The sequence below is a fragment of the Musca domestica genome, unplaced genomic scaffold (assembly GCF_030504385.1).
Source record: "Musca domestica strain aabys unplaced genomic scaffold, Musca_domestica.polishedcontigs.V.1.1 31, whole genome shotgun sequence".
NCBI classification, from domain to species: domain Eukaryota; kingdom Metazoa; phylum Arthropoda; class Insecta; order Diptera; family Muscidae; genus Musca; species Musca domestica.
In genome coordinates, this window is record NW_026712309.1 from 7,904,854 (window position 1) to 7,924,495 (window position 19,642).

The 19,642-nt window shown below is 34.7% G+C and overlaps 1 protein-coding gene across 1 annotated transcript in view; it reads right to left on the reverse strand.

Annotated features, from left to right (window-relative positions):
* Nucleotides 1–439: 439 nt before the first annotated feature.
* Nucleotides 440–19,642, reverse strand: part of LOC101890659 (E3 ubiquitin-protein ligase RNF25) — a 99,874-nt gene continuing 80,671 nt past the window's right edge. The window contains exons 2-5 of the mRNA XM_005183552.4: nucleotides 9,026–9,152; nucleotides 8,874–8,945; nucleotides 7,942–8,785; nucleotides 440–1,519 (exon numbers count right to left, since the gene is read on the reverse strand). Coding sequence (XP_005183609.1) covers nucleotides 1,208–1,519; nucleotides 7,942–8,785; nucleotides 8,874–8,945; nucleotides 9,026–9,033 — 1,236 coding nt within the window. The 5' untranslated portion in view covers nucleotides 9,034–9,152 and the 3' untranslated portion in view covers nucleotides 440–1,207. The remainder of the gene's footprint in view (nucleotides 1,520–7,941; nucleotides 8,786–8,873; nucleotides 8,946–9,025; nucleotides 9,153–19,642) is intronic.

Consider the following 19,642-nt stretch of genomic DNA (forward strand, 5'->3'; position numbering starts at 1 on the left):
GCCAAAATACACGGATTCCAAGGAATTTTAATCCGAAAATTTAAAAAATATGGAAGAGGGTGGAACTTGTCCCCTCTATTTAGGTTACTTTGCAATGTAAACTTTCAAGACGTCAATATACTTGACTTTTATTTTAGCTAGCTCTCAAATTTAAAGTTGTGCCAGAGTTTGACCAACTGTTGCAATTACAACGAACACGTTATGTTGACTTTTTTAAGACCTCAAAAATACATAACAGAGGGAAGAATATATGCATTTTTCATAAGTGCAGTTCTAAGATTTAGCAGTGCGCTAAAGTAATTTCCAAATACTCGTTCCTCTGGTTATCTTCTTATCCGAACACATACGAATCTGCACCCACGATGAACTGTTCTATTTCAGCTAACATAGAATCTTGACACTAATTGGTCCATTCGAAATAAATAAAAGTAAATACAAATAAGATGCACGTATTTTGATTTTATTTAAATATTTTAGTTTTGACACGTAATTCAAACATCTACATTCATCATAATTTTTGCGTATAAGGGAATATCGAAATGTCTTCTTGTTATGGACTTTTAATTCAAAATTGATTGGTTATTATTCAAAAGGATGTCTTTAAATAGTTTGTGCTTGTGACAGTTTGCCACATTCTACTGACATATTAAGTAAGTATAATTATAATATGCTCCTTCAACTTGTTCACATTTAATGTTAATATCATTTCTTTAGGGCGAATTCGAAGAGGCTATTACATGAAGTTGCCACTCATATGGTGTCTACCTTCGGTCAATTTTCAGTCGTTTTGTCTATTAACGAATACAAATTACTCATTACAAGCTTCGGCATATAAAACTTTACAAAATATTGTTAAATATTTTTAACTAAAAATAAACACTTCATGTTGGTTGCAACGGCATTTTGGATGCATATTACCTTTAAAATAGGCATTCGATTGAGTAAAATTCATCTATTCGTGCAACGTTGTCCTAAAATAATTACTAACGAAAACTATAATAAAATAAATACATTATTGATGTAAAAGCTAACTAAAAATAGAATAACAAAAGTATTGTCATTTCAACAACAAAACTATTAAATTTTTGTTCTATGTACTATATTAGCAAAGTTGTAATGGCAATAGGACTGAAGAAGGTAGTTGCAAGAGCAACATCTTGATGAAAGCCTTAGCGTTGCGTTGAATGTATTTGTAGAGAGGCCATCGTCACCTGGAATGGCCGTGTCCGGCTGCGTGTCCCTTTCCCTGCTTTTGATGTGGCTGTGCCACTTGAGAAGCACTGGAATGACTAGATGAATTACCAGCAGCTGCCGATGATGACGTTGATGGAATGTGATTGTGTTCGAAGCGTTCGCGATCCCGTTGCGATTGATGATGGTGATGGTGGTGATTATGATGACGCCTGCCACCTCTAAAATGCCTCCGTCCATGATGATAATTATTATTGGTAGGATCATCTCGTTGAGTTTGCTGAACAACAGGGGCAAAGTTGGTTTTAATATTAGTTCCATTGGATTCCTGCAAAACATAAACCAATAGAAAATATAAGCAAATAAGTCATTATATTTGAATTGAAAAAATATCAAGAATGTTCGATATTATGCGGCTGAGTAGAAATTCGAAGCTAGAAATCAAATCAAAATAATATTTTTTCCATTCCAAATGTGTATAAAATACATACGTGAAAACCTTAAGAATCTCCAAAGTCGGTCTTAACCCCTTAATATGGGAGGACTCTACTTAAAGTTGTCCTTTATTAAACATTTACTTTTGCAAGGAGAGATTTGATCTGAGAACCGTAATTCATTTGAAAATTTTGACTGCATAAAAAAGATTTTTAATATTTTGTTTGGTGATTGTACGATAAGTTGAAATAGCCGTGATTTTTTCATAGACTATCATGTTCATAAACACTCCATAACTCTGCCTAATAAATGTGCCTGTCACCCACAATTTTAACGTTGACAAGTTATTTTTATTTATTTAACGTACTCGGTCGACGTTTTCCACATAGAACAATGTACTTATATGAATGTTGCCGAAATACGTCGGGTGTGCGATTGAATAATTTATTTTTTTGTGTGTTGAAAATAGAAACGAATAATAGAAAAAATGTGAATGTTTTGTAATTGGAATATATAACAATTGGGCGAATTTAAAATATTTTACAACGTTTTTAGTTGGTAGGCTTTAAGACATGGAAAATAAATTAATATCTTCTAAAAATCTTCGCTGTGTGATGTAAAGTTATGAACCTTGCGTTGATGTAAAGATATGAACCTTGCGTATTTGAATAATATTTCCCACATGCATTATACCCTTATTTAAATCTGGGTCTAAAAGTGATGTTCTAACTACAGAGGTATAGCAAAGCTAAGTGCTATACCAAACCTCTTTAAGAAAATTCTTAGTGATACGCTGTCCTTCCAAGTCCCCTCTATACTATCAAAATTTTTAATGGTTTTGGAAAAAAAGCTCAACTATTACAAATGTTTTAGAACTACCAACAATTGTAAACGATGGTTTTAGAAATTAAATGCAACCAGACACTGTCTACACGGATTTCAGTAAAACATTTGACAAAGTTAATCATAATCTGCTACTTCTGAAACTTGACAAGATGGATTTCAGTGAATGTCTGTTGAAATGGATAAAGACTTATTTATCAGGAAGAACGCAAAAGGTAGAATTAAGCAATGCTACTTCAAATCCTACTAAGTTTAGGTCAACATATATCAGTTATGGTGAATAAAGCTAATTGTGCGGTTTATGAAGAAATGGAGAAAGGAGTTTTCAGACCTCCTAGTCACAAAATAGCTATATATATATTCTCTGTTCGGAGTTCATATTAATGATTTTATCGTTTGCTAATGCTGACTGCAAAATATTTCGTAGTTTTGATGCCAATTGTGTAAACAATTGGACTCAAATAAATATAATTCCAAAAGAAATTTTGGACCACTAATAAAAGGTTATATCTAATTCTAACAGACCATCTCTAAGTGTCCCAATTAATGTGGAAGCGGTCACATCTTAATTTGGAGTAATTTGAGGTGAAGGATATATATCCTGATCATCTGATACTCGAATATTTAACCCGAAAATTTGAACGTAGTTATCATAAAAGAGTTTTGAAAATAACTACCCAACAAATAGTTTTTTAAGACTTGATATTTTTTATATGCTCGGCCTTCGGAAGGGTCTTGAGATTTTCAACTCTGGCGTATGCCCAAAACCGGCTACGCAATTCATGGTTTTACTCGCCTTAGTCATTTTTAAGGAGCCAGCTATTTTTCACAAATGAAAAATGTAATACTAATATCTGCTTTAGATTTTTTCATTTATTTACATTCGATACAAAGAAAGCCACTGAAGGCCAATTATACATGTATTGGAAGATTAACTTAAAGATAGTGCTAAACTATGATAGAATAGACAAATTAAAAAAATTAACAGTAATAAGAATGAGAATGGCCCCCGGCCATATGAATATTGTAAAATTAAAAAAAGTTAGGGATCCCAAAAAAAAAGTTAATGTTATGCATCATTTTCAACATTGAAATGCTATTTCTATAACTTCTTATATGTGGAGTAAAAATAGCCGAATTTTCTCAGCGAACTTGGAAAACAGTTCCAGACTCGGTAAACATTAACTAGGAAGGAGTCTTCAAAAGTAGAAGTTCGTACTAATGGAGTATCAATTTGTATGTTACGTGTAGAATGTATAAATGTAAACTCTTGAACCAACACTTGGGGTTGTTGGGTTCTAACTATCTTGTAATAATGAAGAACTGTACGCAGATTAATGTAATCCCTACAATTGCAAACTAGATTTTTTTTCGTTCGTTCCCACGCCTCTCACTCCCACCCCTGCCGACCGAGGGGGCGACCTCCCCATACGTAGGGAATGGTGGGTTAGTTGTGAGTTAGTGGTGCCAGCTACAGTCTAGTACATCAGCCGGCAAAGTAATAGGTAAAAATACACTATAGAGAAAGGAATTAGAGCAAAACATATAACATTTATAACAAATATAACAAATATAAACAAATAACAGTGAAAATAATGTGTTAAACAAAGACTACTGTTCAAAGACTGGTGTCTATTGTTTCCGCAGAGGGAATTGTAGACTAGGTGCCGTTAAAATGAACTTAAAGATTCTGACAACTAGTGCTCAAAGGCTGGGTCTACTGGTTCCGCAAAGGGAGATGTAGATCAGGTGCCGCAAAAATGAACTTTTTAAAATAAAAAAAAATGGTAAGTGAACATATACAATCACATGTGGAGAATAGATCTTTTAATAGAGTTCAACGAATTACTTAAACAAATACTATTTCATAGACTATTGTAAATTACACATAAGGATCTCAATGGGTTACCGAAATTAGTTCTTGCGAGAGATAACTTTAAAGGTTCAAATGACGAGTTCTACGAGAAGGAATATTATAAGTAACTTCCCCAGTTAAAAAATGAGAATCAATCAAACCGCGTGTTAATTTGATAATAAATAACGCTCTTAGCATAAACCGCCTCCTTTCAAGTGTTGGGAGATCAATTAACAGTAAACGATTTTCATAAGGTGGAAGTAATTCTGTCGGGTTCCAGTTAAGGCTCCGTAGAGCAAAAATCAGGAATTGAACTTGAACTGATTCGATTTTATCTGAGTAGCATTTATAAAAAGGACTCCACAGAATACATCCGTACTCTAATATTGGGCGAACTAAACTTACAAATAATCTTTTGGTGACATATGGATCATCGAACTCTTTAGACCAGCGTTTTATGAAACCTAGTAAAGACTTGGCTTTATTAACACATGAGTCAATATGTAAATGAAAACGTTGTTTAGGATCTAGAATAACACCGAGGTCAGTAAAGGAATCAACATTTTCTAATTTGTATGCACCAATAAACTGAGATCGTGACAAGGAAAATTTTTTGCATTTCTTAAGATTAAGGGACATACCGTTGGCACTGCACCAGTTCACAAGGGAATGTAAATCGTACTGTAAGAAAGTCGAATCGTCAAGGGAATTTATATGCATGTAAAGCTTCACATCATCAGCATACATTAGTATTTTAGAGAATCGAATGTGATCCGGGAGATCATTAAGATACAAAACAAAAAGTAAAGGGCCCAAATGACTACCCTGAGGTACGCCAGAAGAAACAACAATATTTTTTGAAAATGAATCATTGAAAATGACTTTTTGGGTACGACCCTCCAAGTATGATGAAATCCAGCCTAACAGAGCTGTCGGAAAACCCCTAGTATCGAGTTTATATAGCAAAAGCTTATGCACTACGGTATCAAAGACTTTACTGAAGTCTGTATAAATAGCGTCAGTTTGTTGTTTATTTATAAATCCGTTGTGAACATGGCACACAAATTCTAAAAGATTAGAAGTAGTAGATCTGCCTTTCATAAAACCATGCTGAAAAGGTGATAATATGCTTTTTATAAAATGTGACATCCGACGTGAGACTAAGAGTTCGAAAAGTTTAGGAATGGCACTTAACTTAGCAATACATCTATAGTTATCTATGAAACGTCTATTGCCTGATTTATGAAGTGGAATAACAAAACTCGATCTCCAGAAGCTTGGAAAATAACCTATTTTCAAGGAGTAATTAAATATCTTAGTCAATGGTAAGTATAATTCTCTAGCACAAGATTTTAAAATATAGGTTGTAACACCGTCAGGGCCAGGGGAAAATGAGGAGCGTAATGTCTTTAAACCATTTAAGACTTCGTGTTAATTGAAGAGCACGTACATGCTCCTGGATACCTATATGAAAAATATATCTAACAATTTTTCGCTCTATTTTTTTCAATCCTATTAAAATTATAAGACCACGTTATAGAAAAACTTTAATGCCATAATTTACAATGGACATTTATAAAGAGTTAGCCAAGCGTATTCTAATATTTAAGGGTGTAAAAGCATTAAGACTATAAAGTCTTCTCAAAGTAAGGCACACTACAGAAGAATACGATTGGAACAACAAAAAAATGTCATCTGCAAAAACGTAAGGATTACATATAAAACTTTGCAATGCTGAAATAATATCATTTAGATAAATAAGAAATAGAATGGGGCCTAAAATCGATCCTTGCGGTACACTAGAAGTCACATTACCAATACAAGAATTAAAACCATTGTAAGATACATACTGTTTACGTTCAACTAGATAGGAATGAATTAATTTACAAGCCGATTTACAAAACATAAACTTGTCTCTAAGTTTATTTAACAAAATGATATGATTGACACGATCAAAAGCTTTGGTAACATCTAATGAGAACAACATACAACTATCGTGATTGTCAATATGCTTTCTCATGGAATTTGTAATAGCTAGTAGGGCAGAAGTCGTGTTGTGGTTTTTACGGAAAGCAAATTGACATGGACTGAAAATTGAGTAACGTTGACAATGATCAAGAATTTGTGTCTTCATAACATTCTCAAGAATTTTAGAAAAAGATGAAAGTACAGAGGTAATCCTATAATTGTCTGACAAATTATGACGACCCTTAGATATAGGGACAAACCGGGCAAGTTTCCAATCAGTTGGGAAGCAGAAAACAGTAAGTTTTGTATTAATAAAATGTAGAACGTATGTTGAAATAATCGGAAATATAATTTCAATAAATGAGATTGGGATCTGATCGTAACCAACTGCATTCGATTTTATAGAATTGATTGCAACAATTAAATCATATTCACTTAAAGCATGAAATGAGAATGACGAATTAGTATTATCAACAAATTCTTCAATGTTAAGTGTGACATCATCCCGGGATGAAAAAAGGTGTATGTTGTATTACTCTCGTTCTGGTGGAAATCATCATAACACGACTGTTAGATAATCATACGTTTTTAGTCATCATATTGCATACATGGGATATAACCCGATTTTTGTATCAGAAGTTTCGGATAAATTAAATATTATCTTTCCCTTGAAAAGCATAGATTATAACAAATAAAAGGACATTAAGTTCAACCGGGACGATACCTTCAACCATTAGGTAAAGAAAGCATTTTGATACAAAATTATTTGACGAAGTACAAGTACCAAATTTCACACAAATTTATTAGAAAATATGGCTTAAATCGTCACCGATTTACCGAATATCCGATAGAACCTTTATATTTGCGCTATAGGAAAACGTGGTCCTATCCGAAAGTGTGTACCTATGTATACCCATAACAAACTACAAATACCAATTTTTAGACAAATTAGGTGGAAATATGTGGCTAAAACTATCAAAATACCGAAAATCGGAAGGTACCGTAATCTAGGGGCTATCTCAAAACGTGGACCGATATATCTCATTTTCAATACCAACCATTATAGACATAAACAAACAACGGTGCCCAATTTTAAAGCTCTAAGTCAAATAATGATATCGTTATTTCAACAGCCAGACGGACGGATGTCGACATAGAATTTCATGCTGATCATGAATAAATATATATACTTTATAGGGTCTACGGCGAATGTTGCAAACGGAGTGACAAAGTTAATATACCGTCCTTTCCAAGGTGGAAGGTATACAAATATTAGGGCTATCCAAGCATAACCGGGCTCGACATAGTTCCAACTCCATATTACATTATAAATGGGTGGGCATTCATATAGCTCCTACAAAAGGAAGTAGCAAGCATCGTTTGAATTTATAATGTATCAATAAAGTACCTGCTATTATGTAAATAATCCTATGACTAATAACCAGCTAATACTGTTATGTACTATTAATCCTACCAATATTAAGTACAAGATAATTTTGTTTTTAATAAATTAGATTCTTGCCACCAGTTAATCGACAAACATCAAAAAATTTTAAACGTCTGGCCAAGTTGTAGGAAGGCTTCGTTTAGGCATTCTCTTTGATTTAAGTACTTTGTAGTGCTTTGGATTTTCTAAAACCTTTACTCACCTTCTGTTGTTGCTCTGCCAATGACGCTGTTTCCGGTGTAGCCGAACCGCTACTACTACCACAACCTCCACCAAGCTCAACGTTAAGGTTGCTGCAACTACTTTCGGAGCTTTCGGCATTTGCTGCCTCTTCTTGCTTGCGTTGCAAACGACGGCGTATATCCTCCTCAGTTTCTATAGATATTACAGCGCCACCTTCAGCCTCTGAATCAATAATTGCACCGCGACTTTTCTGATGCAAGAACAATGAAGACATTCGTTGTTGTAGCTCCCTCAGTTCAGCAGAAGGTTCGAAGTCAGGAGCATTTTCCAATTCAGCCGGAGGCATAGCGCACCGCAGACTGTCACTCTCATCAGTTATATTTTCTCGACATACTGGACAATGCGCTTGGAAGGGCTTGGCAGTTTTTTGTTGCCAAGCAGGAAGCTTGTTATATTCCTCTTGATAGTTGCGCCGCAGTGCGTTTAAATGTCGACCCAAGCAATAACTGTGCAAATAGTGGAAACACTCGGTTCGTGTAAACTCGTCGCCATCACAAAATCCATAGAGACAAATAACGCATTGACCACTTGGAAGGTTGCTTCCAGTCAAGTGCTCCCTCACAACTTCGATCAAATCGAATACTACAGGAAAACCTACGGACTCCTTAAGTTTGCTTTCTATGGCAGCTTTAATTTCTTTTAAACGCAGATCGTCTAACCCTCGGGGTCGCATGAGTTTGTATTCGGGACTTACATCAGGATAACCAGGAGTAGGCAGAACTTGTAAGGTAACGCAGACATATTGCTGATCGGAATCATCACCAACCACTGGAAAAACTGTTGTTTCAATCAAATTTGGAACACTAATAAAGAAAAAAAAAAAACAAAGAACAATGAAGCTTGTATTCCAACTGTGTACTTCTTCCTGTATCTAGAAAATTTCTCTCTTACCCTTCCCCGTCTCTTTGAACGGTTACATCCTCCATTAAAATCGCCTCCAGAGACTCTACCTCGTCAAAAAGCCTAAAACAATTTACAAAAAAAACAGATATTCGCGTTACCTTTTCTTGAAAAATGCACCAATTTCCACAATTTCCACTTACGCATCCATTTTCTTGGTTTTTTTCACGAACCTACCAACCAACTGGATACCGACTTTTTCTCAAGAGCGTGGGAAACCAAAATGAAAAACGTCCCCGGTGAAACGAACATGATAGCCAAAAAGGAATCCTTGATAAAAAATAAACAAAATGCAAAATCGCTGAGTACTCTTTGTTTACGAATGAGTATAATGCATAACACCAAGTCTCTGTTGTTTACGAATGAGACATGAGGAAAACTGAACACATTCACTAAAAGAGTGCGGAACTAGCTACATATTAAATTTGACACATGGAAGTTTTCTCTGACAGAAAACTGCAAAAAGACCCAAAAGAAACAAATTACACTTTTTATATAAAAAGAGGAGAATTTCAGATTTTGCAATTAATCAAACGCACCTAATATGTCCTCTCACTAAAAAATTCTGTTATTCTACCATGAAAAAATCGAAATATGGGCCAAGCTCCGAAATGTTTTTCTAGCCACTATATAAAAAATTCGTAGTTCTTTAAATTTCTGTTTCTTTAAATAGTTATTACTTTTCTTATTAAATACATTTTGGGGATATTGTGATATACAGTTTCTTACTCAGTGGCAACGCGAAATGTCAACACCATAGTTGGCAACTTAGTAGATAAGACATGGTTTCCTTCATTCTCCCTTATTCGCAGATGTCTTTCCTTCATTCTATCATTTTGCGACATAAGTATGAACCAATGTTGCCAACTAAAGTGTAATTACACATATTGTGTGCAATTTGCATGGCATGTGTAATACATGTGTAATTTGTAGTTTTACTATTTTTGACACTTTTTTAAAATCCTTCCTTCCCAAATGCTACTGCAAAAAGAATATTTAGCTGATGATTTTTGGAAAGGCAGGAGTGAGTATGATTCTCATTTACTGGAGAATGTTCGACACTTAAAATGTTTGCTTTTCACCAAAAACGTTACACCAAAAATCTAAAAAAGCCAAGTGATAATTCTCTTCGCCGGAATTAATTCATGATATTGGTAGCGATCAGCAAATATTGCAAAGCTGTCAATTTCAGTTTGAAAAACACTACTCTCTTTAATCGAGAGTCATATGGAGATAATAAGTCCATACGATCAATACTCCAGACTTAAGTAATCGGTTATTTAGCACTTTAAATAATTGTAAAACAAATTTCAGAAACACGCACAAATATCAATATGCAAAAAATCATTTTTTCCACTCACATATATGCTCTATTCCAGAACTGCAAGAATGTAAAACTTTTTAATACGATAACCGATTTTTACTTTATGACATCGAAAAAAATGTAAAACTAGTAGATTTTTGCAGGTTCAGGAACAGAGTAATAATATCGTTAATAAACTTAATTAGTCGGAAAGTTTGCGACGAAAATACAGTACAGCATCAGCGCTTGAGATGTCAAAAAATTGACAATGTTATTTCAAAAATAAGTAGATTTGTATATGTTTTTTTATACGACGCCAATCGGAGGTTGTTATGACATGCATTTCAATTTTTACAAATTTCAATAATTTTTCATAATAATTTTTCAATAATTTCCAATTTCAAAATCGGGTTAACAGTTCATTGTCCCAGCAACTGTTTCGATGCGACTACCTGTATTCTTCTACCATGCGTTGGACCTAGGAACAGTGTTTTAAACTTCTGCTCTGTTCCAGAACTACAAGAATGTAAAACTTTTTGCTACAATAATCGATTTTTCCTTAAAAAATAAAAACTAGTAGATTTTTGCAGGTTCAGGAACAGTACATACCATGGTAGAAGAATATAGGTAGACGCGTCGACACAGCTGCTGGGACAATGAACTGTCAAACCAATTTTGGAATTGAAAATGTTGAATGAAAAATTATTTAAATTTGTAAAAATTGTTGAAAAACGCGAATTATAATAGCCTCCGAATGACGTAGTATAATAAAACATAAAAAAATCTACTTATATTTGAAAAAACATTTAAATTTTTTTGACATATCAATGTTCCCAAGCGTTGATGCATCTACCTGTATTCTTCTGCCATGGTACATACCCAACATACCATAAGAACAATACATCTTGAGAATATTATAAAAATAGTTTGTCATAAGAATTTTTCAACAATGCTTTGAGAAACACTTATTTTGCTGAAACTCATCTCAAATCTGTCCTTTGTTGATAAATTTGTTTTGATTTTTTTGTGAAAATTGTTTTCTTTGGTAAAAAGCGAAACCACGCGAATTTAGAACCCTTTTCCGCACCGAAGTCTTATGCAAACCACACACGATACAACCGTTGGTACAACTTGAAGGGTAGTCAAGCTGCGTAACACAACCGATACAACTTCTTCTTAATTCTACCATGGATACAATCATGAATACAACCTCTCTAGGTTGTACAACCAGTTGTATCGTGTGTGGCTTGCATTAAGGTAATTATGAATAATAAATCTGGGAATCTGTGGTATATATTATTTAAATCTCAATTAAGACTGGAGGTATCAAAAAAGTTGCTGGAATTCAATAGAAGTGTAGACTTAGTGGAAGAGATGCAGAAGCTCAAATAAGCGAAAAAAACGGCAGGGTATCAAAACCACAGGAAGCAGTAACACCTGAAATGTCCAGCGAAGAAAAAAATATTATTACAACATATAATATAATATTTCTTTCGTAAGCTTATTCTACAATTATAAGCTTAAAATTACGGGTTCAATTTCGATTATTCTATATTTGTTACACAACCATTTTTCAATATTTTATCAAGCTTAAGGCTTATGTTCATAAGCTTATTGTAATATTATTCTCAAGCCATTTAGGTATGTTGGCTATTGTTTCAGAAAATTTTAATTTAAACTGACAACCATTACCCTATCATTCCGTTTCTAAATGTATATATAGCATTCTCAGATTAAATTAAACCTTTTGCAGCGGAAATGAAACCTTTTGAAGTGGAAATGAAACCTTTTGCAACCGAAATGAAACTATTTGCAAATCAAATGAAACTTTGAGATTTATAGAAGGAAAAATTACAAAACATTTTTATTTTTAGTAGGTTTCAAATTAAATCAACTATTTATAACTAATATATAGTTAAAGAGAACTTTTTATTGTATATTAATGTCTATGTTTTTATAAAATTATTTCTTAAATTGTTAGCTTCCTTAAAACGTAAGTATGGATGCAGAAAGATTAAAAAAGTTTTTCAAGGTCTTTTCTCAAAAAAACCTGAATTAGATACCTTTTTATAACCTCCTCCATAGAAACACCTCTAAATGTTCGACGTAGACCCCATAAAGCAGATACAATCATGATCAAAGTTAGTTTAATGATGTCCACCTGTCTGTCTATTGAAATCACGATATTGAGATGAAATTTGATGAAGAGCTTTGAAAATTGGCACAACATTGTATTGTTTCTAGGATGTTTGGTATTGAATATGATACCGGGATGTTTCAATAAGGCATTACATTGTGTACGCGATAGAGCGAACTATTCAAATAGTAGGACTGCTTTATTTCCATAATTAATAAAGCAGTCCTGCCCATACTTATGAAGGCTAAAATTTATTTAAATTTATCTTTTTAGCGTTAATAATATAAAAATGTAGATATTAATAATCAATAAAAATTTCTCTTTAACTATATATTAGTCATAAATAGTTGATTTAATTTTAAACCTACTTAAAATAAAAATGTTTTGTTACTTTTCCTTCTGTAAATCTAAAAGTTTCATTTGATTTGCAACAAGCTTCATTTCAGTTGCAAAAAGTTTCACTTCAAATACAAAAGGTTTCATTTCCACTGCAAAAGGTTTCATTTCCGCTGCAAAAAGTTGCGTTTCAATTGCAAATGGTTTCATTTAATCTGAAAATGCTATATTAGCTCTGTTCTAGAATTATAATAATAATCGTTTTTTCATTTATGATATCGAAGGGAATCGCAAAACTTGTAGATTCTGGCAGATACTGGAATAGAGCAAAAATAATTTTAAAATTTTCAAATTCTGAAATCTACTAGTTTTGTTAAAATCATATTTCATACTTCTTTCTTGTGTAAGGTGGATATCTGAAAAATTACATTTGTTATATATAGTCTGCCATTTTCACACCACTTTTATACCCTACACCACATAGTGGTAAGGGTATTATGTCTTTGTGCATTTGTTTGTAACATGGAGAAGGAAGGGAGATAGACCCATAGTTACTTTTCAGGATCTCCATAGAATCACTTTCTGAGTTGATTTATGCATGTCAGTCCGTCCGTCCGTCTGTCCGTCTGTCCATGTATTCTTGTGAACAAAATGCAGGTCGCATTTATTATCCGATTGAGATGAAATTTTCCAAACAACATTTGTTTGGCCCAAGGACGAACCCTATTGAAATTGGATATAGCTCCCATATATATTTTCGTCCGATTTGCCTTTTATTTTGCACCAAACGTGTAATATCAGCACGAATAGTACGGAATTTTGCACATACCACCAAATTAGGCCTGACAATAAGTATGCCAAATTTGATCGAAATCGGTTCAGATATAGCTATAGCTCCCATAATATTGTTCATCCGATTTTTGATTTTTGTCCTCCGCAGCCGTAATATGCACTCTGTAACAACATTATTTGTAACATTATCTGTAACAACACATATAACTTCGTCCGATTTACTTTTATTGTACACCAAACGTCTAATATTTGCCCAAATTGGATGGAATTTGGCACCGAATTGAGTCTAGAAGCTAGTATGCCAAATTTGGTGAAGATCGGTTCAGATATAGCTATAGCTCCCATAAATATTGTTCATCCGATTTGTTGTATTTATTACCCACACCCGTAATATGCACTCCGTAACAACGATATTCAGGGAAATATATCAAATACAGCTCAGAAATATCTTTGCCAAATTTTATCGACATCTGTTCAGATTTGGATATAGCTCCCATATATATTGTTCATCCGATTTTGTTGTATTTGTTACCCACATCCGTAATATGCACTCCGTAACAACGATATTCAGGGAAATATATTAAATACAGCTCAAAAATATCTTTTCCAAATTTTATCGAGATCTGTTTAGATTTGGATATAGCTCCCATATATATCTTTATCTGATTTCAAATTAATTTTGCACCAAATGGGCAATACAGGTCTGAATTTAAAAATACAAATGCTTACAATTATAATGATAGCGTGTATGATTAAATTCTCCCATAAAATCTTTTAATTGCTAATTGTGGAGCTCTAAAAAATTAGCAAATGTCTTGTGTGTTTTTATTTTTACACAAAAATATAAATTAAAATGACAGTAAAGTGAAAAACAAAATTGCTGAAATCAAATTGCCTATTATAAATGCAATAGGCAATTTCAGTTTAAATCGGAACATAGACAATATCGTGCCTTCTTTTACTATTACCCTTTTTAAGTCGAACTGGTTTTTATTTTCATTGCAGGCAAATTTTCAGCTTTATTTTAGTTTTACTACATAATATATGTGGCAGATACTAGATATGTACAAAGCAGTTTTAAGTAAAAATTACTCAGTAAAGTTTATTGATAGATTTTTTCTCTGACGTTCGAATATAGCAAAAAGCTATAAGAAGACAACCGTTTCGAACAATGACTGTGTTACACTCCTACATTGTTAATATAATACAATGTTAAATGTTAATATAATACAATGGGATATAAAATCTACATCTAGATGTATAATGTCATGTTTAAGATGGGCTTTATCGTCCACGATATCGCACATGGTGAGATGGAAAAGCTGCAATCAATTTCAGACTGCTGCCATTTCCAGGCCACTCGTCCGACAGCTGTTAAAATTATTCCAGTGACAGCTCATTATATTGTTTACAAGCCTGCCAAAGGCTTTTGGTGAGAATTTTCCAGAAAAATAGTTATTCGTGATGGAATTCAAGCGTGATGGTGTGATTTCTTTATATTTGGCTGGAAAACCACAAGTGGCTATCGCTAGAGCACTCCAGCATTTAAATGTGAATAAATCTTTTGTGTCTCGTATTATCGCTCGATACCGTGATACTGGTAGCGACGTCAAGGATGTTCGAAAAGTAAAGAAGCGACTTGATCGAAACCCGCGTCGCAGTGGCCGAAAAATGGCTCGTGAGCTGAACATATCGCAATATTCCATTGGGCAAATATTGAAAAATGAGTTCGGAGTTAAGCCATTGAAATTCCAAACAGTGCAAGAACTTACACCACAACAGAAACAAGTAAAAAAGCTGTAAGTTCGGCCGGGCCGAACTTTTAATACCCTCCACCATTTGGTACAAATTTGGCAATTTCCAAAAAAAAACCGTTAAAAATTCCGTTAAAATCTTAAAAATACCGAATGCTTATACGACGACGTGGGCCTGCATAGGCAACTTTTGTCATAAATTATTACAATATTTAAATGCGAAACTTGAAGAAAAATCTGTTTATAATGTAACTAAAATCGTCAAAATACCGAATATGGGGGGTACCGTTATATGGGGGCTATATGAAGACGTGGACCTGCACAGACAATTTTCTGGCATGGGCTGAAGTCTCCATTACGAACTTCACATGCGAAATTTGAAACAATCCCTGTAAATAATGTCGCTAAAATCATTAAAATACCGAATATCGGGGGGTACCGTTATATGGGGGCTATATGAAGACGTGGACCTACATGGCTCATTTTTTGACTTTAGATGAAGTATCCATTACGAACTTCAAATACCAAATTTGAATCGATTCCGGTAAACAATGTCGCTAAAATCATCAAAATACCGAATATTGGGGGGTACCGTTATGTGGGGGCTATATGAAGACGTGGACCTGCACAGATAATTTTCTGTCTTAAACTGAAGTATCCATTACGAACTTCAAATACCAAATTTGAATCGATTCCGGTAAACAATGTCGCTAAAATCATCAAAATACCGAATATCGGGGGGTACCGTTATATGGGGGCTATATGAAGACGTGGACCTACATGGCTCATTTTTTGACTTTAGATGAAGTATCCATTACGAACTTCAAATACCAAATTTGAATCGATTCCGGTAAACAATGTCGCTAAAATCATCAAAATACCGAATATCGGGAGGTACCGTTATATGGGGGCTATATGATAACTTGGACCTACATGGCCCATTTACGAACTTAACCTGCCTACTGGGAAGAAATACATGTGTGCAAAATTTTAGCCTTCTATCTCAATTTGTTCGAAAGATAGCGTGATTACAACAGACAGGACCACATCGTCAGCATAAGCGGCAACTTTTGTACCATTTTGTTCCAAATCGATGAGTATACTATTGATAACCGTTAGTCAAAGTAACGGTGACAGAAAACGTTGCGGTGGTAACCGACTTTCTGAATTAATGATACATCATATTGATTTAATGATACATTTATCTAATTGATGTAAGCCATGAATGAGAGCTAGGAATGGTCTCGAGTTTAACGTTGTTAAAGGCTCGCTCGATATCGAGAAAAGCTGCAAAGGCTCGATGTAACCCACGACATCGTGTTGCACTGTCTCAACGGATTTACTTTCCGTATAGGCATGTTGAGCAGTACTGATGGCAGCCAGGGGTAATAGAGCTTTCTATATCAATTAATTTTCTAGGGTTTTTAGTCGAAGCATACTGCAGCGTGTCAGGAATAATGTCGTCTGGTCCGCCCACCTGATTTTAGGAAGCTTACAGTTCTATCAATCAGGTTAATGTTCCAGCCGAAAAATGATGATATGTTTGGTTGTCAATTGATTACTGTTTCTGCACATTTGGGGAAGTGAGTACTGGCTTACAGATTAAGAGTATCTAGTCCGAAGTCAGTCCACGTACGATCGACACGTTTTATATCCTGAAGTGTAAATAGACCACGAAGTATCGACAAACTGCTTAGTTTGGTCAAAGGACACTGCATTTTTGAAGGAAACGAGAAAGTTGACGATTTCAACAAAATTTTAAGGTATCCAAAATAAATTGGCTGGAAATATCCATGTGTAGAACCCTGTGGCTGATAAAATTTGAAGAAATCAACATTGCCGCCAAAAACTGCATACTGTGCAAGGATGATGGAGATACAGCAACGAATGAACTTCTATTATTTCAAATGTAATAAAATGAAAAAAAAAATAAATGTCCTCGCTCACACGCGGAAGACTACGAATTATGGGCGAGCACCCGATTCACAATCTCTGGGTTTATTCAACCATATTGTAATTAAACGTCCTCAAACCAAACCAAAATGCAGCAGCTGCAGCACTACCCTGAATTTTCAATTTGTAGTCACAGCGCAAGTTTGGCTGGTTAAAATTTTTTAATACCCATGTGAAAACTTTTAATTATGGTTGAATCGGCTAAACACAAAATTTCAAATTATACCCCCCGGAAGGGGGGTTATGCCTTAGTGTAGACCGATATACCACATTACCAGTACCGAACATCGTAATAATATAACCCCCATTTTATGGGGGATGGAATAAAGGGGACCATATTCGGTTTAGCAAATGAAATTACTTTTATTTGCTCTGCCATGTTCGTAATCTATGACCTATGCCGTACAAAAATACTCACATTTTCCACTATTGTAGCAAGTTCTGTGCGGCCCAAAAACGGATATATATCTTCAAACTAACCAAATAAAGGCAATGACAATGACAAATAACAACGTTAGGTTGTGCCGAGTCGATTACTCTATAACCAGCGCTATTTACAGGGATGCACTTTTTAAATATGTCTGTAAGTATTTGTTATTAGGATGTTGCGATACCAAATAAAAAATACAGGGTGAGACGGAAAAACTGCAACCAACTTCAGATTGCTGTAATTTCTAAGCCACTCGTCCGACTCAGCTCATTATATTGTTTACAAGCGGACAAAAGCACTTAGTGACAATTCTCCAGAAAAAAAAGTTATTCGTGATGGAATTCAACATCAGCAGAAATGTTTCGAAAAGTAAAGAAGCGACTTGATCGAAACCCGCGTTGCAGTTGCCGAAAAATGGCTCGTGAGCTGAACATATCGCAATATTCCATTCGGCAAATATTGAAACATGAGCTCGGGATAAAGCCATTGAAATTCCAAAAAGTGCAAAAACTTACGCCGTAACAAAAAGAAAATGAAATCAAAAGAGCTAAAGAGTTGCTTCGCTTGGTCGAAAGTGGTGAACCGTCGAATTTGGTTTTATCCGATGAGAAAACATTCGTTGTCCAGCAGTTTGTAAACAAACAAAAGCAAAATGATCCTGTTTACTTGCCAAAGACGTCAGCTGAAAATGTGCAACTTCGGTTGGCCACCAGACCACACACTCAAGCGCCGGCCATGGTGATGGTCTGGGCCGCCATAACAGTTGATGGATAATAAAAGCCGAATATTATGGCGAACATATTCTGGTGGGTGTATTAAAGCCTTGGGCACGCCAACACTTTGGCCGCAGATCTTGCACATTCCCACAGGACTCAGCACTTTCGCATTCAGCACGCGCCACCCATGAATGATTACAAAACGAGGTTTTTGGCTTCATTTCCAGCGCACAATAGCCACCAAAATCTCCGAATACCAATCCGTTGGACTATTGTGTCTGGAGTATTTTGGAAAGCAAGGTTGGCACTAAAAAATACCGAAGAGTCGATCACATCAAGCAAGCGCTTCGCCGGGAATGGTCCAAAATACCGCACAGCAACATTCGGGCAGCGTGTAATGGTTTCATTGTCCGTTTGAAGGCCATAATTCGTGCCAAAGGTGACCAATTCCAACAAACCTAAACTTATTCCAAAATTGGATGCTATTTCCAACATTTTTGCTTGCATTCAATTAAATTTAAAAAATAAAAATTATGGCACTTGACTTTGTTGTTTAGGTTTGAAGGCCATAATTCGTGCCAAAGGTGACCAATTCCAACAAACCTAAACTTATTCCAAAATTGGATGCTATTTCCAACATTTTTGCTTGCATTCAATTAAATTTAAAAAATAAAAATTATGGCACTTGACTTTGTTGCAGTTTTTTATCTCACTCTGTATATACGTTATAGGGTCTGTCATGAATGTTTCAAGGAGTTACAAAGGATTCTGGATTCTGTCACACAAGTTTTTCTTTCATTTTCAGACACGGCACTTATTGATTGAATCGGTAATAAAGAACGTGTTACCCTCATATAACTGTACTATCTAATGTTTGGTATTTTGATAATTTCCACCACATTTTCAATTTTTTTTTTTTAATGTGGTGTCGCTAGTTTCAGTTATAACATATACCGCTCAAATACTAACCTCGGCGCTTATAGACATAATAATTGACCCAGTCCGCTTCGCTTGTCCGTCCCTTTATTTTAACTTCGCATACTAAACTCCGTTGGACCTTGTTGTGTTCATCGTCGCCAATATGTCCAATTGTTTATTATCGAGTTTTTTAAATGTGAGCAAGGTCGGTTATTCTTATCATCAAAGCCATTAGGATTCCTTGTGGTTTAAGACCATATCACCAATGGTTTCTTGACTATAAATGTTTTAAAAATGTGTGCGTGGTTGGTCCATCCACCCCCAAAATCAAACATACAATCGATTGCGGAAGTTCCACAATATCATATAGAAATTCTTTTGGTTTGGAAGATAAACGTTTTCAAAGAAAGGGCGTGTGGGA